A 22,599-nucleotide genomic window follows, 5' to 3' on the forward strand; every position below is an offset into this window, starting at 1 on the left:
GTGTCATAGGAAACACATATACAGTCCCTACCTTCTGAAAGCATACCGTCTAATGCAGCGGTTCTCAACCTTTGGGTCTCGACCCCTTTGGGGGTCGAACGACCCTTTCACAGGGGTCGTCTAAGACCATCGGAAAACACATATATAATTACATATTGTTTTTGTGATTAATCACTATGCTTTAATTATGTTCAATTTGTAACAATGAAAATACATCCTGCATATCAGATATTTACATTACGATTCCTAACAGTAGCACAATTACAGTTATGAAGTAGCAATGAAAATAATTTTATGGTTGGGGGTCACCACAACATGAGGAACTGTATTAAAGGGTCGCGGCATTAGGAAGGTTGAGAACCACTGGTCTAATGGATTTGGATATGAAAATAAATAATCGTAATAGAAGGAAAAGTAAATAGCAAGTATGTTGAAATTATAAACAAAGTACTGTAGGAAATAAAAAGGGAATAATGATTTATTCTGTCCAGAACATTATAGCTGAGCCCAAAAGCATAAGTTAAATCTAAATAAGTAAGCTGAAACAACTGGAGGATATTCCAAGCAGAAAAGGAACCTTCATTAACAAGGCATAAAGACATATATACTTGCCAAGTTACTATAATAAATGTGGTGGAAGCTTTGAATATTTGGGGAATTCAATGAAGGACAAAGCAAGATAATATGTTTCTGAATGATCACTTCAAAAAACTCATGAACCCAGTCTTACTTCTGTTATCTTAAGTTGCTTACCTTTTCTTGAAGTAAACTTGTATTGTCTTTTTTAATTTTTAAAATTTTTCAATTATAGTTGACATGTAATTTATGTTAGTTTCAGGTCTACAACATAGTGAATAGACATTCATTCATCTAACTTATGAAGTTATCACCCAATAAGAAACTTGTGTTGTCTTATTTGAATATTAAAGAAACTGGAAATGAAATGGTCTGTATATATCAAAGTTAATTTTGGCAGATTATTCTGATCAAGTGTATTTGTTAACATAATATGTATAGATAGCCTTAAAAATAATCAAATGATCTACAGCTTCAATTTTAGCTTTAGGTCATAATATTACAAGGACAAATGATTAAGATGACTCAAGTTAGCAGATAATGCTTAAATAAAAACTGATGGTGTGTTAAAGTGCATGAGTTACAAAAAAATCAAGCAGACTGAAAATTAAAAATCTAAGGTAGGGTTTAATCAGATATAAGAAGTACAAAGGGGGAAAGTAAGAATTATTTTAAGTAACTAAATACAAAATTAGGGAAAAATTAAAGTAAAATGGGCATCAGTACCTTAGTTGAACACTAAGTTCTGAACAAACAAGCCTATGAATGATTCAGAATACATTCTTTATAAATAAAACATGTTTGCCAGGCTGTTTTACTTTTGCCAACAAATAAACAAGTTGACCTGTTTTCACAGAACCTGTAGAACTTATCATTCTGAAAACATTTATCTAAGACAGAATGTCAGTTAGAGATAGAGAATCTTTTCCCCTCTCAGTTTCTGTATAAAAATGGAAATAAAGGTCATAAAGAGATGCATAATTTGTGAACAGTTTTAAAAATATAAACTAGAATCTATAATAATCTATAATAATAAAAGCATAATATGCTAATTAGACCAGACGTCCTTCTGGACGGACGACCTTCCAAATGAAGCTGGGGCTGCGAGGAAAGCCTGGGTCTCAGGTACCTGCCGGTGGCCAGAGAGAAGCCCGGGTCCTGGGTGCCGGAGGGAAGCCAGTGATGGTAGCCGAGGGAAGGAAGGACTACTCTTGCACGAATTTCATGCATCAGGCCTCTAGTGGGAAAATAAGAAAACAAAACTAGAGAGGCCATCTAAGTAGTTCAACCCCCCCCCCCCCTTTTTTTTCAGATGCAGAAACTAAGGTCCCAATAGATGAATTGCACAGATAGTATGAGACTTAGGATTTTAATCAAAGTGTCTGGATTTCAAGTGTCTCTTTTACTATACTTAACATTTTCATGTTCTGTGTTTTGTTTGATCATCTATCCTTTAAATTTTAAGGTCAGGATGGGGCTTGGTGGATGGGAGGGGGAATTCCTTTTTTTTTGTATGGCCACTTGTCATTAGGAAAGAAAATTTTTCTCTGAGCCCCTATTTTTAGTTTTTCATTGTTAACAGGTCCTCTTTAGTTTAATTGGCACTTTTATGTATTCTTTTGTGGAACAACAGTCACAAGTCTGCTGAACACTTCTGATTTTAGAACACAATCTCTAAATGAAACATTCAGCAACTTAAATTTACTTTGAAGATCAAAGTTCAAAATACTCATAATTTTTTTTAGATAACTGTAGAAAGACATCTATAGAACTAGATATGTATCATTTAGGTGAGCAGCTGGAAGATGGCTGATGGAAAGAAGGGGAACCCCCCCCCCATTTATTCAGTGTGGAATCATCACTGGAATATAAAATATGTGTATAGGACTTATTAACCAAATTCTTCTATGTACATATGCCACTAAATATAAATACAAATTATATATATATATATATATATATATATATATATATATATGCCTAAGCAACCATCCGACCGTTCAACTGGTAGCTATGATGCACACTGACCACCAAGGGGCAGATGCTCAATGCACAGGCATGGAAACATGGAATAGACTGATGAATCTCAGAGGGAAGGGGGTGGGGTAGGGCGGAAAGAGATTAACCAATTATATGCATACTAGAGGCCCAGTGCCCATTCACCAGTGGGGTCCCTCGGCCTGGCCTGCGGGGATCGGGCAGAAACCGGCAGTCCAACATCCCCTGAGGGGTCCCGGATTGCAAGAGGGCACAGGGCCTCTAGTATGTACATATAAAGATAACTATAAAGAGCTGTTAGGTACACATTGTGTGTATAGATTTGTGGTCTAGGGTCATCTTTTTCAACAACAAAGCAGAACGCTAACAATGATTTCACCTTTTAATCTTATTTTAGAAGGAGTATATCAAATCTCCAACCTTTAAAAATGGTAAACAAGTAACAGAAAAACGATGTGATAGAAAAAATGTTTAAGATTTGTTTTTGTGGTGGGCAAAATAATTGGTGGATATAACCCAATTTAAAATGTCACTGAGTGGTTTATTAGACCTCTGGAAAAGTGATTTGATTTTACTTGCTTCTGCCAGCTCAGTCACTGTCTTGTAATCCCTGTTCTAGCCCTGAATTTCTAATTCAGTTAAGTTCTGACTCCAAAAATATCTTTAAGTATGGAAATCAGTAATAAAACTTCGTTTTTAAAGTTTAGAGTATGTTGAGAAAGCTGAAGGACATTTTTCAAACAAGTTTATACTCGTACTAGAGGCCCAGTGCATGGATTCGTGCACCGGTGGGGTCCCTCGGCCTGGCCTGCGCCCTCTCAAAATCCGGGACCCCTCAGGGGATGTCAAACTGCCGGTTTGGGCCCAATCCCCACAGGCCAGAATCTGTGCACCAGGCATCTAGTATGCATATAAGATCTTTGGTTAATCTCTTCCTGCCCTCCCCCACCCCCTTCCCTCTGAAATTCATCAGTCTGTCCCATGTTTCCATGCCTGTGCATTCAATGTCTGCCCCCTGGTGGTCCGTGTGCATCATAGCTACTGGTCAAACAGTCACTTAGGCTTTTAGATAGATAGATAGATAGATAGATAGATAGATAGATAGATAGCAGAGCTTATGTAATACTTAAACAATGGAAAATACTTACCTTGATTTTAAAATAATTGTGAACAGGCATTTTTGGATAAGCCCAGCCTGTCTTTGTTTTTGAAACATTCACAATGGTTATTTTTATTTAAAAGCATATAACTATTTAGCAGTTAGTCTGTTACTAAATTATATACATTTGAATTTCACCAAATCCTTTTGTATCTGTTTTGACTATAAAGAAAGAAAGATAATGAACATGTACAGAATAGATATGATACTGGTATCTAAGCAATTTTTTTTTGTACTTCTGTTGGACATATACTTGTAAAATATTAAGATTAGTTGTTTTTCTTGGTACCATTTGAGCAGCTCTTGAGAACTGTGTTTTTTTATCATGTGTTCAGTTATACCTTGAAAGGAAAAAAAAATATTAACTGTCACTTTGCATGGGGATTTTGATATATAGGCAGCCTTCCTTATTTGTGGTTTCGTATCCATGGATTCAACCATCTGCAGATCAAAAATATCTGAAAAAAAATTCCCAGATAGTTCTGAAAATCAAAACTTGAACTTGTCACACACTGAGCACTCTGCTGAGTCCATGTGAATGGCATGATGTGTAGATACCCTGCTGTAGCCTGTGTGCAAATCTAGGCTACATGCAGATACTATGCCATCCTATATACTAAAAGGCTAATATGCAAATCGACCAAACAGCAGAACAACTGGCACTGACCACCAGGGGGCAGGCGCTCAACGTAGGAGCTGCCCCCTGGTGCTCAGTGTGCTCCCACAGGGGGAGCACTGCTCAGCCAGAAGCCAGGCTCATAGCTGGCAAGCACAGGAGTGGTGGCGGGAGCCTCTCCCACCTCCGTGGCAATTGGACATCCCCCTAGGGCTCCCGGAATGTGAGAGGGCAGAGGCCGGGCTGAGGGCCACCCTCCCCCCCCAACCCCACACACACACTGAGTGCATGAATTATGTGCACTGGGCCTCTAGTTTTATATAAGTGGCTTAAGCATCCCATGGGGATCCTGGAACCAATCCTTCGTGTTTACCAAAGGACAAGTGTACCTCGTTTGGTCTTTAGAATGACTGCAAGGAAATATGGCCATACCCCCATTTAACAAGCACAGCATCAGCAGTTTAGATTTGCCCATTCATGGCAGAGAAGTGGCCAAATGATGTTTGACACCAAGTGTGTTAGAGACCAGTCTGGCCTCTTCCGTCACCATGCTGGACATTTTATACTTCCATTTTCAGAACATATTCAAGTATCTTGTTTTGATACCCTTGGAATCTTGTTAGATTTTAGACAAAAGAATTAAAAAATGTATTATTTAGTAATATGATTTTAAAATAAAATAACCTTTTTTAAAAATTTGGGTTACTTTAATAATCATTATATATGAATGCTAGGTATTCTGACAGGTTCTTTCGAATACTTAGGCTTATCTAATTGAAAAAGTGGTAAGTTGAAGTGACATGTTACTATGAAAAGAGTTCTGTACTGGAGGTGAGAATAGAATGTTACGGGAGCAGGTAAGTGACTCCTGAATGTCCAGCTAGGAATCTCCTCTGCTGGACTGAACTGCAGTATAAAGCTATATCTTAGGGTGTAAAGCTATATCTCGGGTGTAAAGCTATAATCTCGGGTGCTAGTAACTATGGGAGAAAAAGGAAACTGGCCACCCACTGCTGCATGAAGTCTTTCTGGTTTTCCTTAGGAGGCTTTGAATATTCATCCTAGACTTCTCTGTTGAGAAGGAGCAAAGAATACGAAGGAGGCTCTTGGGGGATCAGTAGATCTGCGGTCCTTGCTTATGAAAGGAAGAGATTGCTTCTCTATTAACTGCATGTTTTCCTGCCAGAAAAAGAGACTGCTCTGTACAGTTTGGTACTGAGTAATAGAAGTAAATGTTGAAGCACAGTGGAAGGAGTTAGAATAGATAAGAGTTAGATTATCTAAATATTTACTTAACATCTAAAGCTTTACATAACGGGTCCTATGTTTTGATGAAATATAACCTAAATGCTACGTTTCAGAAAACCAAATGAAAACCAAAAAATAAAAGTGTATTATTAGATCCTTTGTGTAATAAACTGGACTATAAAATTCCCAGTACAGTTTTAAGAAAAAAACAGCACTTATTTATTGAAGCTAAGAAGAGAGTTCATAAAATTAAAAATCAATAGTGCATTTTCTTAATCAGCAATAGGATGTGATATTGGTCTCCTAATTGCATGTAGAATTTTTTTGCCACTGTCCATTTTGAATAAAAATATGTGGAAATTATAACCGTTTGTGTAAAAAGAACTTGCCTTGTAAGTTAGGATTTTCTTCTGTAATGAATAAAGGCCTTCTGAAATTTGTGAGGTTGGTATTCTATATTAACTGCAGCATATATAATTTTCAATCAGTTACATTATATTGTGTCACCCAGACTTTCTGAATGGTTTTAATAAGTATTTTCTTAGACATCATTTACTAGGTATATGTCAAGATATATAGAGGACTTGTTAACCTAGTAGAAATAATGTATTTGGGTAAAACCACTATGGCATCTGACACAAACAGCAAATAACCAGTCTGCCACTTTCCCCTTAAGAGGTATATTTTTTTTGGGAAAGAGAAAAGTATATGATTTATTTTTAATTCAAGCTATAATGGTATCTGAAGTTCAAATAGTAAGCATATCAGTATAAAATGATTTTTTGTATTTTTTTTGAAGCAGCAGCCATCTTTTCAATAGCATTCTTAGAAAAAAAGAAAAAAAAAACAGCTGAAAGAACTTCTCAAGTTATGGTCTCTCCTGATAATTGGATTCTTAGAAAAGTGTAGCATAATACTAATCACATCTGATTACTTTGTTCATTTTTTAAATGTTCATCAGGAAAACTTTATCTGTCTTGTTTTAGAACGTGTCTAACACTCCTGGTTAAAATGCTTTTTATATTTCAAATAAATTGAACTAGCCAATATAATGTTTTTAATACTTAATAGCCAGGATTAAATTGGTGGCATTCATTTTTAAAAATACATCATATTAGTTGGTAATTTAAGTTATAGTAGGGAATTGAAACTGAATTTTAGAGACAGATGTAGAGTTCAGTCCCGTCCCTAAATATTTATTGACTTTCTGACTTTGGTCATTAGTTTTGTTTACTAACTTTTAAAATATAGTATTAATAGTCCACATCAAGAGAGAAATTATCTCACAGTAATTTTTGTTTGCTCTTACAGATCAGTGCACTGTCACCCGGACATATCTGTTCCTTCACAAGTTCTGGTTCTTCAGTGCTGTGTACTATTTCGGTAACTGGGTCTTCCTTGGGGTAAGTATGGGGATCCCAGGGATGATTTGACCCTTAATGGTCCGTTTGTATCACAGTAGTGCCATTGGATTTTAAATTTATTATTTTCTGAATGACTTTAGATTTGAGAAATAACATAGTTCATTGAAATTTACAGGTATTCTTAATTGGATTAATTGTATCCTGTTGTAAAGGGAAGAAATCAGTGATTGAAGGAGTTGATGAAGATGATTCAGACATAAGTGATGATGAACCCTCTGCCTATTCCATCTGACAGCCTTCTGTCTTAAAGATTTTATAAAGCTGACTGCAATATCTCATGCATTTTTGAAGTGTTAGGATAAACTGAATATCTTTCATAAAAAAAGGGAGCATGGCTATTTAAAAAACTATATTTTTTATGTTTTCTGAAGTAACATTGTATCATAGATTAACATTTAAAATTGCTATAATAACACTATGTAAATATAAAACTACCGGCTTTGTGAGGGTATGTTTGTGGAATTTTTTTCTCTAGTGTATAATAGTGTTAAATTGATTAAAAATCATCCAGAATTAATATCCTCTTTTGTCACTTTTTAAAAACATGATAAATCACTGTGTCTGTGCCTTTGGATCTCTAAAGCAATGTGAAATTTTAAAGTGTCCATATCTGATTGTCTGAAAATAGTATTCATAATATAGCCAATAAATAAATGTTATTCCCCTATGCATCTTGTTTCATGTTTTCCACATTAAATCACCAGTGCCATTCAAATAGATTTTATGTACAGATTTCAAGCTACTTGATGCTCTAAGACCATGGCATTCCAAGGTGTGTTATATTGTTATTGTTCAGATATTCATTATATATCTTATTATCACATCTACAGTATTTAAGGCCTATACATTGTTGTAGGTAGCTACCCTCAAAATTTGTATTTCAACATAAACAGGAGTATTGGCAAGAATAATTGATCCTAAAAATAATCCACCTACTGATTAGTTTAAGATACGGCATCATAATTTGGCTTTTTTTATCCTAAAGATTTAGAATTTGCAAAAGACATAAGGAAAGCTTTATAATATCAATAAAGTATTTTGAATACATTCTAGATAGTGAGAAATCATAAATGATAGCTGAGTTTACTAACTTCAGCAAATTAGGATTCATGAAAAGCACATATGATGCTTGAAATAAAATACCATTGCATTTCTGAAAAAATAACTAGGAATTAACAACCATCTCCCACTTAATTCTCTCCCTTAATTTTTCTGGCACATTGCTCTGTTCCAATTCTTTTTTTATTTTGAATTTTTATTGTTGAAAGTATTATATATGTCTCTTTTTCTTTCCCCATGGACCCCTTATAGCCTGCACACATAGCCTACACCCTCCCCCCTCTGCCCCAGGCCTTCACCACCCTATTGTCTGTATCCTTGGGTTATGCCTATATGCATACAAGTTCTTTGATGGCTCCTTCCCACCCACTCACCCTCCGCCTTCCCTCTAAGATTTTACAGTCTGTTCCATGCTTCTATGTCTCTGGATCTGTTTTGTCCATCAGTTTCTTATGCTCATTAGATTCCATATTTAAGTGAGATCATGGGATACTTGTCTTTCTCTGACTGGCTTATTTAGCTTGGCATAATACTCTCCGGGTCCCTCTTTGTCTCTCTAGATCAGGGGTGGGCAAACTTTTTGACTCGAGGGCCACAATGGGTTCTTAAACTGGACCGGAGGGCCGGAACAAAAGCATGGATGGAGTGTTTGTGTGAACTAATATAAATTCAAAGTAAACATCATTACATAAAAGGGTACGGTCTTTTCTTTTTTTTTTTTAGTTTTATTCATTTCAAACGGGTCGTAGTTTGCCCACGGCTGCTCTAGGTACACCTTCACAGCCTTCAGGTCTGGCTTCTTTATGTACCCTTTAATGTTATTCAAGATTACATTCCCTGCTGCTCTTATTTTACATTTTCTTTCTGGACAATCACATATACCCTTGGTTTCCATCTATATTATTCTTTATAAGCTCCAAACTTATTTTCCCTATTAACTAGAAATTGCTATTTCAATTGCAACATGTTGAAAGTTGAACGTTTCACTTTTCTGAGCATACCAAGCCGCCTGTAGTCTTTTTTTTTTTTTGACACAGGGTATCAGCACATACCTGCTTACCTAAACCAAAAATCAAGGAGACCTTCTTATGTGCTGTGTATGCTTGACTCATCAACCAACCAAGTCATGTCGATTTCTACTTCTTAACCATCCTTCCATTTGTCCCCTCTTCTCCATTTTTAGTGCCACTCATTGTGTTATAAACTGAATTGCGTCCCCCAGAATTCTTTTTTTTTTTAATATATTTTATTGATTTTTTACAGAGAGGAAGGGAGAGAGATAGTCAGAAACATCGATGAGAGAGAAACATTGACCAGCTGCCTCCTACACATCTTCCACTGGGGATGTGCCTGCAACCCAGGTACATGCCCTTGACCAGAATCGAACCCGGGACCCTTCAGTCCGCAGGCCAACGCTCTATCCACTGAGCCAAACCGGTTTCGGCCCCCCCAGAATTCTTATGTTGAAGCCATAACCCCCAGCACCTGAGACTATGACTACACTTGGAAATAGGGCTTTTAAAAAGGTAATTAAGGTAAAATAAGGCCATTCAGCGGAGACCTAATCCAATATGCCTGATGCCTTTATATGAAGAAGAAGAGACATCAGTGATGTGTGTACATGGAGAAAAGACCATGTTGAGGACACAGTGAGAAGATGGACCTCAACAAGTGAAGGAGAAAGCCCTCTGGAAAATCCGACCCTGCCGGCAAATGGATCATGGACTGCTGGCCTCCAGAGCTGTGAGGAAATAAATGTCTGTTGTTTAAGCCATCAGTCTGTTGTGTTTTGTTATGGCAGCTCAAGCAGACTAATACACACTGGTTCTTAAACTCCCTCACTGGACCTTGTGTCTTGTCCCAAGTCCTTTCACTCTTTCCTCAGTGATGAAAATCCAAATCAGAGTATTTCGTTCCTCTGCTGTGACAAGCTTTCAGTTACTTCAGAATGAAATCTGTAAGCCATCACATCATGTATAAGGTCTTTTTGGTGTGTTTCTTACCTGACTATCCAGCCTTCTCTGCCATCTTCACACTCCTTACATGAGCCAAACTAACAAATGTCTCATCATTATCCAAATGGCTCTGATTTCTCACAGCCCCACCCTGTTGGACTGTTCCTTCTGCCTGTCATACTCTGCCCTTCCTTTTGTCTCCTAAGAAAACCTTTTTTCTTCAGATCACAACCTTAACATTATCTCCTCAGATACTGTGCCCCTAAGTCTCCCAGGCAAAGTTAGGTGCTCTATCCTACTCATTTGGCACCTGTACAGTGTTGTGATTTATTGGTTTCTTTTCTGCCTCCTTTCATGCCTGCAAGTCCTTGAACACATCTGTTTCTTCACCCTCATCCCTGGTGCCTAGTATATCTCCTTGTACATGGAAGGCCCGCAGTGGAGAGGGGAAGTTGTTAGTTAGATGCTTTAAGCCTGGTTACATGGTCTAAGCCTATATAAACTGCATTTAGATGAAAAGGAATGTGTACTTAGCCTGTTTCAAGATTTATTTTGCTAGCTAGAAGTGTAGAAGTATTACCATATTTGTCTTGAACACTACATGTACGTTTCATTACTTCTAGGAATGATTGTTTTTGTCAGACCAAACTCTTAGGCTTTCATTTTGCCTCTTGTGTTTATAAAATATATCTTTTCTACTTAGATTTAAACATTCATTTTCTGTCTATCAAGAAGTTTGTTTTTATTCTAACCAAGTTTTGTTTGTTTTTTCCTTCATGGTCATAATGAATGGCTTTAACGTTTTATTTTCATGGAGCTGATTTAAGTGTTGTGACTTCCACTAATGAAGAACATATTTCCTTTGAAGTCCTCTAAAATGTCTAATTTAGAGATTGTTCATAGTGATGGCTTTTCAAAAGGTCAAGACCCTCATGTTCTATGCAAACTTCAAACAGTGATTAATTTCTTTAGCTATGCAACAAGCTACTGGCAAAATGAGGATCCTAGAACTGACTTCTGTCATAGTGCCACTATACCAAAGACAATGCAGATGCATATTGCATTGGAAAAAAAAAAAGGATAAGCAAAGCAGGAGCTGCAGGAAAACAAAAAGCAGTGCAAGAAAAGAACGTCTTCAGGGTGTACTGCTGAGTTCTTCAGCTAATGGTACATACACAGTTACAGTAAATACACTATCTTAGAATTAATCCATAGGACACAGTACACATTGATTATAGCACTGAATGCAAGTATCAGCCTTGACAATGTAAAGACAGTTGATACAAATTGGATGATTGGAGTGGGTGGAAGACAGGGAAAAGGGTATTAATAGCCTCCCTTTATGTGGGATAGGTGAGGGGAGTCGTGAAGAGAGAAGTCAAGAGATACTGTCTCTGGTAGAGAAAGCAAAGTAAAAGGTATGAGCATATTAAAGTTATGAAGTAGCCCTCACTGGTTTGGCTCAGTAGATAGAGCGTCGGCCTGCGGACGCAAGGGTCCCAGGTTCGATTCCGGTCAAGGGCATGTACCTTGGTTGCGGGCACATCCCCAGTAGGAGGTGTGCAGGAGGCAGCTGATCGATGTTTCTCTCTCATCGATGTTTCTAACTCTATCCCTCTCCCTCTCTGTAAAAAATCAATAAAATGTATTTAAAAATATATTAAATTTATGAAGTAAAAGGTAACGCTGTATCAAAAATAGTAATAGAACCGTGTTGGGAGATGGGGTAAGGGGGGAACCACGGGGAATCTGTCAAGCAAACAAAATTACAAGAAATGAGTATATATTTAAAATGGATACACTTAGAAATAGCAATATATTAGAATGTAACAGGTATTAAAGATACAAAGATCAGGGTATCATTTAAAGGGGAAATTTTATCAGAAGATGAAATAATTGCAATTATATGTAAATATGTCTGAATTTCCTGGCAGCCGAGACAAAAAGGAGACTGAGGGATCATGAAGTTTTTACATTTGATAAAAGGAAGCACTCAAGTGTTTTTTTCTGGCATTAAAATACAGAAGGAAGTTACATTGTGAATTCTTATGAAAAGAATGTTAACAATGAACAAATGTCTTTGCTAAAATTTAATAGGAAGGCATATGCACGGAGACAGAATCTGGGGTCTCCAGGGAAAGTCAGGTTGGCTTCGGAGAAGTCTCAAAGTGAATTAGCTTTGTGTGTGCATCGTTTATTCATTCTACTCAGCAAACATTGGGGGCTCCTACATATTCCAGGCAGTAGATCGCAGATACTGATCTAGGTTCGAAGAAGGCAGTCCCTGTCCTTTCAGAACTTGGTTTAGGAATTTGTAGCTGAGTGGCCCTTGGCAGTAATTGAACCTTATCGATATTTACTAAGATTATATGTACCTGATATCATGAATACATAAAAAATCACTTTATCAAGTTGGAGTTACCATAGAAAATATTCCAGTAACTGGAATGCTTACATCCAAACAACAACACATCCTCTCTTAGTAGATGAGCATGGAATTGATGTGAGATGAGTAATTGGGAGAAACATTTTAGTCATTTGCTGATGCTTGATTAAGTATCCACTTTTCTAACTTCACAGGGAATGTGAAAACTTCCTTTTCAGAACAAAGCCAATAAATATTAAGTCATAACTTAGGGATAACATTCTGCATTGAAGCTGGTGGATGGTACCAAACCTAGATTGAGCTCTAGCAAATATGTGTGTAAAGCAATGTCTTCTGTTGTCTGTAGAAAAAGTACATTTTTTTAAAAAGTATATTTTATTGATTTTTTACAGAGAGGAAGGGAGAGGGAGAGAGAGTTAGAAACATCAATGAGAGAGAAATATCAATCAGCTGCCTCCTGCACACCCCCTTTTGGGGATGTGCCCGCAACCAAGGTACATGCCCTTGACCAGAATCGAACCTGGGACCCTTCAGTCTGCAGGCCGACGCTCTATCCACTGAGCCAAACTAGTCAGGGCGAAAAAGTACATTTTTAAAACCTTTTATTTATTTACTCAAGGCCTGGTGCATGGATTCATGCACTGGTGGAGTCCCTTGGCCTGGCCTGAAGGAATCCGGCCAAAACCGGCCTGATGCATGGATTTGTTGAGGGCGTGTTCGGCCCATCTCACCCAGTCCCTATTAGAGCTATCTTGCACAGTCCTGAGCTGGCAGGGGAGGGACCGCAAGAGGTTGGCCAGCCAGGGATGGACTGTGGGAGGGCTCCAGGTCATGTCCGGCTCATCTTGCCCAGTCCTAATCGGCTGGACCCCAGCAGCAAGCTAACCTACCGGTCAAAGCATCTGCCCCCTAGTGGTCAGTGTGTGTTATAGCAACTGGTCAAATGGTCAAATGAACTGTCAGACACTTAGCATATTAGGCTTTTATTATATAGGATTGGAGAGAGAGGGAGAGAGAAACATTGATCTGCTCTATCACCCATTTATGCACTCATTGGTTGACTCCCTAACCAGGGATCAAACCCATAACCTTGGCATATTGGGACCATGCTCTAATCAACTGAGCTACCGAGCCAGGGCAGAAGAAGTACATTTTTGATAGTAGATGAGCAGATAACAAAGTTAAAACTTGGAGAGATTAGGGGGCACTTAGAGCTGCCTCATTTCCCCATTAAGAGCTGGGGTATTTCTATTTAGATCAAAAATATATCTAATAAATTATTGCTTTACTTGTACCAAGTTCATCCAATGACTATCCAACTGGTGGTTATCATGTGCCAGAAACTGTTTTGGACCTTAATTTAATACTTAGTGAAAAGTTCTATCAAGTCTGATAATATCTGATGTCCTTATCAGTTCCAGTTCCACTTTCTGCTGTATTTACCTGAAGCTTTTTAAAGAACATGGGCTTGTTTGTGTAAATATGTATACACACACACAAACTCTTAATTAATATGAGAAGACAAGTCTGCCCAGTAAAAGAGTAATGTAAGGATATTTCAGTTTATTCCCAATGTATGCAATAACTCAAATGCTGACAGAACTATAAGTCTGAAAAGCCTTCTCCAATGGAGGGATTTAGTGATGCATTACCTTGAACCAATATTTGAGCACCTAGTATGAACCAGAAATTGCTATGAACTGGAGACACATAAATGAAAAAACAAAAGGTGCCTACTCTCAAGTTTAGAAACCATGGGGCAAATAAATTAAAAATAATAAATTGTAGCCCTAGCAGGTTTGGCTCAGTGGATAGAGTGTTGGCCTGTGGACTAAAGGGTCCCAGATTCAATTCCTGGTCAAGGGCACATGCCTAGGTTGCAGGCTCTATCCCCAATGGGGGCATGCAGGAGGCAGCCAATCAATGATTCTCTCTCATCTTTGATGTTGCTATCTCTCTCTCCCTCTCCCTTCTTCTCTGAAATCAATAAAAATATATATTTAAAATAATAATAATAAATTATAATGTAACAAATTTTATAAAGAAGTATTACAGAATGCACTGAAGCTAAGAGTGATATGTTCTTAAGCTTAGGGAAGGATTAAGACAAGATAAGCAAATGTTAACCCAATTACAGGCAATAAATTATCTAAGCAAGAAACAGGTTTCTGTTTAGTGAGTCTACAATGGTCTTAGACAGTAGCAAGGAGGTAATGGTGGGGAGAGTCCTGAAGAGGCTGTGTGGATGGGAAGCAGGGCTGCATCAGAGGAGAGACGGACCAGCAATCCAGCAGCTGAAAGGGTAGGGCTCACCTCAGCAGTACCAACATGGTACTCAGTATCCAAATTTCCTCCTCAAAATTAGACTCAACACTGGAACAAAGAAGGGAACCCCAAGTGGACTAACTTCCAGCTCCCAAGTAGAATGAGAAATAGAAATTGTTATAAGTTTATTTCTATAACAATTTATGAAAATGTTATATTCTTGTATGCCTGAGTTTACACAATGATATTTTCACCCGCCAAAGCTAAGTACAGGTAGTTACACCAGCAAACATTTTTATTCTGCTGCCATTTAATTGTCCATTGTTCTGTAAGTTAGTTCCTTCACTAGTGGAATGGAGAAAACAATCTATTTACGTTATGTAAGCAAAAGCTTAAATAGTACCTGCCATTTCACTGTTTGGTTAATTCGGAGGTTGACAAACTTTTCTTACAAAGGGCCAGATGGTAACTACTTTGGGCTTGCAGGGCCACATAAAGGACTCTGTCTTACATTCTTTTTAGATTTCCTTTCACAACCGTTAAAAAACTCAAAGACATTCTTTGTCTGGATTTGACCTGTAGTTTGCCAAACCCTGAATTACACAATTAATCATTTTGTTTAAGGTAGTTTTGCCCAAGAAAGCTTGGCTAATGACATAAAAAATATGAAATTACAGAAGGGAGACTTTTAACCTATCTGAAAAAAGCAAGTTTTCAAATGTTTTTTAGCATGCTGTTTCATGGTTTTATAATGATTAAACTTAACTTTTATTTTGAGTTTAAAGGTGATATGAATTCACACATTTCAGAAGTTGTGACTGACCAAGAGAGATAATGAGCAGAATATGCGGTGATCTCCAAATTTATGTGGCCAGGGATTTGTTGTCCCTTATCTTCTCATATGGAGCACAGCTGGAGCAATGATGGACACAATTATCTCAAAGATAACTTCCACTAATAACATGTTTCTCTCCTGTTTCTCTCTTTTGGTCAAAGAGAATTATAAATGTGACTCCAGGATTAAAAATTGTGAGTACTAGTGATTTTTCTGTGTCACACTTTCCTCCTTTGTAAAAGTGTGATAATAATACCATCCCCTTCATGGGATTATTGGAGGCATTAAGTTAGTATAAAGTGTTTCGTGTAGTGCTTCTTAGGTGGTAAACTCTAAATATTTTTTAGTCATTATTGTTATTTCTAAGACGCTTTCCCTTATTTCATGGTGCTCTGCAATCACCAGGGCTCCAAACACTTTATATTTAAGAAATATTCCTGTACTTCAGTGTCTAGGTTAAGTACCTAATAGCTTCAAAACAAGCATTTAATTGCATTATGAAAGCTGAGAGTGTAAGAAACCCTGGAGAGTAAATATTTTTGAGACATAAAAAAACTTTTGTAATGTAAATCATCACTATTAATGTCTCTATTTTTTTCTGTTTAGATACCTTATTTTCTTCACATTGTATTTCAAAACTCCAAATAATGAAATGCAAGAATAAAATCCCAATTATTTCAAGCATAGAAGTAGTGAGTTGTAGTTAGAACACTAGTTACGAAGCACAGGCATTGTGTTCCCCCTTCTTCACATTGCTCTCTTGCTGAGTCGCTTTGAAAAGACTGCAGTATAATCTTTGCGTCTTACGTTTTTGTTTTTCTGTTTATTTAAATGTACTTAGTGGAGAATTTCTCTTCAGTTCCTCATGGGAACATTGTGAATTCAAAAACTAACATTTATAAAACTTTTTTTTTTTAGGAGTGAATAAAAAAAGGTGTACACGTACCATCATCGCAGAGTACAGAAACAAAGTAAAATTAAATGAAACATTTGCTGTCACTTTAGAGGCTGGAATTTGCAATTCATTACATAAGCTTCTGTTTCCTCACACACTCACACTTCCAACAAGCTTGCTTCTGTCAACAGCGTGGCAAAAGTAGAAAGAGAGGGCAGACTTGGGTCAAAATCCGATGTGAGTTGCTCAGTAGCTGTGTGAACTTAGGCGAGTCATTTTACCTTGATAAGCCTATGACTTCATCTGTAACTTGGGTGCACAGTACCTACTTTGTTGAGTTACCTAAAGGATTTACAACAGCCAGGAGAGAGCAGGCACTTGGGCAGTACCACCAAGGACCACTGCACATACCTACACCTTAGGACGGCACCGGGTCTTAAACCTGAAATGAATGCTTTTGGAGGGGCATATATTCTCCATTTGGTCCAACAGCACAACATTTGCTCCAAGCGGCTTTGGCTTTTGAGTTTGGTCCTGGGCTCTGGGTTCTGTCCCCAGAGTTCAAATGAATAAACTTCCCGAAGGAGTAAACCAAAAACACAGATTTCTTTCCCTGTTCACTTAGTAACATTTCCTGTGGGGTGACTGAATAGAAGCAGAGAGCTAGCTACAAAGATGTATGAAGCATAGCCACTGTCTGTAGAGCTTTTCCATTCAATGATATCCCGCCCCTCCCCCCCCCCCCCCCCCCCGAAAACTGGAATTAAAGTTACATAGTATATTATGACCAGGGCAAATAAGTATGGCAAAATTTAAAGGCATATAAATACCAAACTGTAATGAATTAATTTTCTGTGTTACCTTTAACTCTTTCAATCTTTGTTTTTTATTTTTATTTTTTATTGTCTAAAGTTTTACATATGTCTCCTTTTACCCCAATTGATCCCCTTCCCCCCCCAGCCATTCCCACCCCGGGCAAGCCCCCACCGCCTCAGTGTCTGTGTCCATTGGTTATACTAATATGCATGCATACAAGTCCTTTGGTTGCTCTCTAACCCCCTTCCCCGCCTTCCTACCATTTGTCTCTGGATCTATTCTTGTTCATCAAATTATGTTGATCATTATATCCCACATCCAACAGCCAGGAGAGAGTAGGCACTTGGGCAGTACCACCAAGGACCACTGCACATACCTACACCTTAGGACGGCACCGGGTGTAGGTATGAGTGAGATCATGTGATATTTATCTTTCTCCGACTGGCTTATTTCGCTTAGCATAATGCTTTCCAATTCCATCCATGCTGTTGCAAATGGTAAAAGTTCCTTATTTTTTATAGTGGCATAGTATTCCGTTGTGTAGCTGTACCACAGTTTTTTAATCCACTCATCTGCTGATGGGCACTTAAGCTGTTTCTAAATCTTAGCTTTTGTAAATTGTGCTGCTATGAATATAGGGGTGCATATATCCTTTCTGATTGGTGTTTCTGGTTTCTTGGGATATATTCCTAGAAGTGGGATCACTGGGTCAAATGGGAGTTCCATTTTTAACTTTTTGACGAAACTCCATACTGTCTTCCACAGTGGCTGCACTAGTCTGCATTCTCACCAGCAGTGCAGGAGGGTTCCTTTTTCTCCACATCCTCTCCAGCACTTGTCGTTTGTTGATTTGTTGATGATAGCCATTCTGACAGGTGTGAGATGGTATCTCATTGTCATTTTGATTTGCATCTCTTGGATGATTAGTGACTTTGAGCATGTTTTCATATGTCTCTTGGCTTTCTGTATGTCCTCTTTTGAAAAGTGTCTATTTAGATCCTTTGCCCATTTTTTGATTGAATCGTTTATCTTCCTTTTGTTAAGTTGTATGAGTTCTCTGTAAATTTTGGAGATCAAGGCCTTATCTGAAATAGCATTGACAAATATCTTCTCCCATGCAGTGGGCTTTCTTGTTGTTTTGTTGATGGTTTCTTTTGCTGTGCAAAAGCTTTTTATTTTGATGTAGTCCCATTTGTTTATTTTCTCCTTAGTCTCCATTGCCCTAGGAGCTGTGCTGTAAAGATATTGCTATGACAAATGTCTGCTATTTTGCTGCCTATGGAGTCTTGTAGGATTTTTATGGTTTCCTGTCTTACATTTAAGTCCTTTAGCCATTTTGAGTTTATTTTTGTGTATGGTGTAAGTTGGTGATCTAGTTTCATTTTTTTTTGCATGTATCTGACCAAATTTCCCAGCACCATTTATTGAAGAGACTGTCTTGACTCCATTGTATGCTTTTGCCTCCTTTGTCAAATATTAATTGAGCATAATGGCTTGGGTCGATTAACTTTTCAGTCTTAATCCTTTCCTTTTTCTCCTAAAGCTTTCAAAACGGAACCTCTACTTCTTGATCTTTGCTACCTCAGGTGTCAATTTTCAGTGTAAAAAATACAGTTTCACATTATCAGAGATTAACCACCCTGGGAGCCGATCTCAACCTGGTCACTGTCTGTTATCTCACCTCTCCCTATCTAGTGGTTGAAGTAATTTCCTCATAGGATTTTGTGCTTCTCCCTTTCAAAAATATTTTTCTCTTTCCTTTGATTTGACAGAAAAAGAAGAAATTTCAACTATTTGGGCTCCACATTTCCCAGCATGACTACGTTTCTACTCAGTGAAAGTGATTTCTCACCAATCTACTCTATCTCCTGAATTTCTTTATACCCATTGCAAATTTTTGCCTTGATACAGGTTTGTTCATATGTAAAAGGGCCATAGTTTCCCCAATATAGAGTAAAACAATATTGAAAAATGCATCTAAACAGCTCAATATATTTATTTTATTCTTTAAAATATATTTTTATTGATTTCAGAGAGGAAGGGAGAGAAAGATAGAAACATCAATGATGAGAATCATTGATTGGCTGCCTCCTGCATGCCCCACTCTTGGGATCGAGCCTGAAGCCTGGGCATATACCCTGACTGGGAATTGAACCATGACATACTGGTTCATACGTCAACTCTCAACTATGGAGCCACACCAATCGGGCAGGTCAATACATTTTAAACCTAGATATGAATTTGTCCCCCTACCATAAATGTTTAAATGAAGTAATCTAAAACCAAACAAAAAATGGGGTTTGCTGTCACTACAAAAAGTCAGCAACTTCAAAGTTATACTGTCCATTCTGACTGTCCTTTTGAAATAGAGGTATAAATATATCTATAAGATTAAGCACTTTTATAATTATTTAAAAAAAGACAAACAATTGAACCTAGAGAAATTTCCAGGAGACCCCATAAAAGAGAGGGAAATACCCTGGAAATAGCCTCAGGAGCCCCACTAGAGGGCTTTCCAGTTCTGCCAGAGCCATTGACACCACTGTCCCAGGAACATAACTGATCTACCCTATATAATAAAGCGGTAATATGAAAATTGACTGTCACACCCTCGCACAAGATATCCACCCCTATGTGGTCACAAGATGGCCAGCAGGGGAAGGCAGTTGTGGGCGATCAGGACAGCAGGGGAGGGCGGTTAGGGGCAACCAGGCCTGCAGGGGAGGGCAGTTGGGGGTGACCAGGTCTGTAGGGGAGGGCAGTTGCGGGGGGACCAGCCTGCAGGGGAGGGGAGTTGGGGGCAATCGGGACGGCAGGGGAGCAGTTCGGCGTCGATCAGGCTGGCAGGGGAGTGATTAGGGGATGATAAAGCTGGCAGGCAGAAGCGGTTAGGGGCAATCAGGCAGGCAGGCAAGCGAGTTGTTGGGAGCCAGCAGTCCCGGATTATGAGAGGGATGTCCGACAGCTGGCAGTTGGACATCCCCCGAGGGGTCCCAGATTGGAGAGGGTGCATGCTGGGCTGAGGGACACCCCCTCTCCTCCCAGTGCACAAATTTCATGCACCAGGCCTCTAGTGTGTGTGCATATATATATATATATATATATATATATATATAAAAGCCTAAGTGACTGAATGACTGAATGACTGGTTGACCAGTCACTATGATACACACTGACCACCAGGGGACAGACGCTTAATGCAGGAGCTGCCCTCTGGTGGTGAGTGTGCTCCCACAGGCAATCACTGCAGCATCCCCCTTCCCCCCCACCCCCACCGGCGGTCTGGCCCTGATCAGCCCTGGGCCCTTATCAGGGTGGGAGACAGCCCTGATCGGCCCCAGGCTGAGGGACCCGCCCGTGCACGAGTTCGTGCACCGGGCCTCTAGTTTTTAATAAGGAGAAGAGTAACTATACCTTCTCCTCAGACCTGATTTTTGCTTAGTTCTCTATCTCAGTCTCCATCTTTCTCATTTCCCACCCTCTCTCAGCATTTTATTCCCACCGCTTGTTTGCTGCTGCTCAGCATGCTTGCTTGACCCCCTCTGCACCTAGGCTTTACTGGAACAGCCCCAGAGAAGTGTGCCAACCTGCAAGGCATGGATTCATGAGGCTAGCAGACCCTGGGCTTGCATTCTGCTCAGTCGCTTATTAACTCTGTGAACCGGGTGGCTTGCTGTGAGAATTAGCAAGAGTATATGTGAAGTGCCTAGTGTGACACCTGGCTTTTAGTAGGCATTCAATAAAAAGTAGTTGCTATTATCTTACACACCAGTGCTTCTGAAAACAACTAAATCCACCCAACCACCTCTCTGCCTTGTAATTGGAATAATGGCTTGCTAATTGATTTCATCCAACCACATTCCCTCACCCCCCCTGGATAAAATTCATGACCGTGGGGTATGTTTCGGCATTTAGGCACAGCAGATGTTTTCTGTGAAAATAAACTTTTGCAATTGTTTCAAGAGTTATATAATTTTTAAGAGCGTAGGGACCTTACTTAGGCAGACTCTTTTTGAACCTTCAATTAACAGATACTGAGGAGGTAATCGATCTGTGGCTATGTTAACATTGCGCATAAATCTTCCTTTACATTTACAGCAGTGTTCCTATGATATTTTTTTTGCCTGAGAGCAATTATTACAAGGACTCATGGTGACTAACCAAAGCTCTTGCAATCAGAAGCATGTTGTGAACTCTTATTGTGTGCCAGACTCCAGGCAATGCTGAGATTACAAAGACAAATACTACCCGCAAGACAGAATCCTTTCACACCTTCGAGGAAGTCACATTTCATAACTGGGCTGACTCATGAGCTCTCTGAAAAGCACAGATAGTCTGCCTCAAGATGACAAGAGTGTGTCAGGCCAATAATATCAATAGCCCCTGTGGCCAAGGCTCCTGTCCACCTTTGGGTGGTGGTGTTAGACATGGTTTCCAAAATCTTTCTGCATCTCCGTAATTTATGACCTATGCTCCAAAAAAGATTTTTTATCTGATTATGAGCCACTTGATCTGTAACAGTGTTTCCAACAATTAATGGGCTTATGGAACCTACCTTGTGAAGCATGTGTACATGATTCTGTTTACACTCTTAACTGTACCCAACAAGCTAGTGATTGGTATTTCTGATTGATTGATTGATTGATTGATTTGTCAGAATAACAACTGTGGTTGTTTATTCCACATCACTGGTAATCAAGCATGAAAGAATTAGGGATTTAAAAACAATTTTTTTGTTGTTGTTGTTAATCTTCACCTGAGTATACTTTTCCATCGATTTTTAGAGAGTGGAAGGGAGGGGAATAGACAGAGATAGAAACATCGATGTGAAAGAGACACATCTATTGGTTGCCTCCCACATGGTTGAGACTGCAACCCAGGTACATGCCCTTGACCAGAATCAAACTGGGGACCTTTCAGTCCATGGGCCAATGCTCTATCCACTGAGCCAAACCAGCTAGGGTGGGGATTTTTACAAATAAATTAAACTGGAGGATCCCTTTAAAGACAAAAAGCTTTAGGTAAACAACCTGTCAAAAGTAAAGGATTAGGAAAAATGAATGCTTGGCTTTGATTTATGATGTTAGCATTTCAAAAATAATATTTACAAAGGATAAATAGGTTCTTTCATACCAGAGAAGCATGCTGCTCAGTTCATTTCCCTGCACAAATTAGAACAGTGCTGTGACCTTGATGTCCCTCTCTCTCATGTTTTTTAGGTCCTAAGGCCTTGTGATCTTGTGATCAGTGTAGCTTACGCTTTATTATAAACAATGCTAAAATATTCATCAAATCTACTTTTCAAAAACATGCTTTTTACCTAAGTGTTCCATCTTGTACTTCCACTTTTATTAAGACTCAGAATCA

The 22,599-nt window shown here is 38.7% G+C and overlaps 1 protein-coding gene across 1 annotated transcript in view; it reads left to right on the forward strand.

Annotated features, from left to right (window-relative positions):
* The window catches only part of LMBRD1 (LMBR1 domain containing 1), a 76,044-nt gene extending 68,354 nt beyond the window's left edge, over window positions 1–7,690 (forward strand). The window contains exons 15-16 of the mRNA XM_070418311.1: window positions 6,909–7,000; window positions 7,137–7,690. Of these exons, the coding sequence (XP_070274412.1) occupies window positions 6,909–7,000; window positions 7,137–7,253 (209 nt within the window). The 3' untranslated portion in view covers window positions 7,254–7,690. The remainder of the gene's footprint in view (window positions 1–6,908; window positions 7,001–7,136) is intronic.
* Window positions 7,691–22,599: the final 14,909 nt, after the last annotated feature.

The sequence above is a fragment of the Myotis yumanensis genome, unplaced genomic scaffold (assembly GCF_028538775.1).
Source record: "Myotis yumanensis isolate MYYU_CA2020_CCGP unplaced genomic scaffold, mMyoYum1.0.hap1 SCAF_6, whole genome shotgun sequence".
NCBI classification, from domain to species: Eukaryota; Metazoa; Chordata; class Mammalia; order Chiroptera; family Vespertilionidae; genus Myotis; species Myotis yumanensis.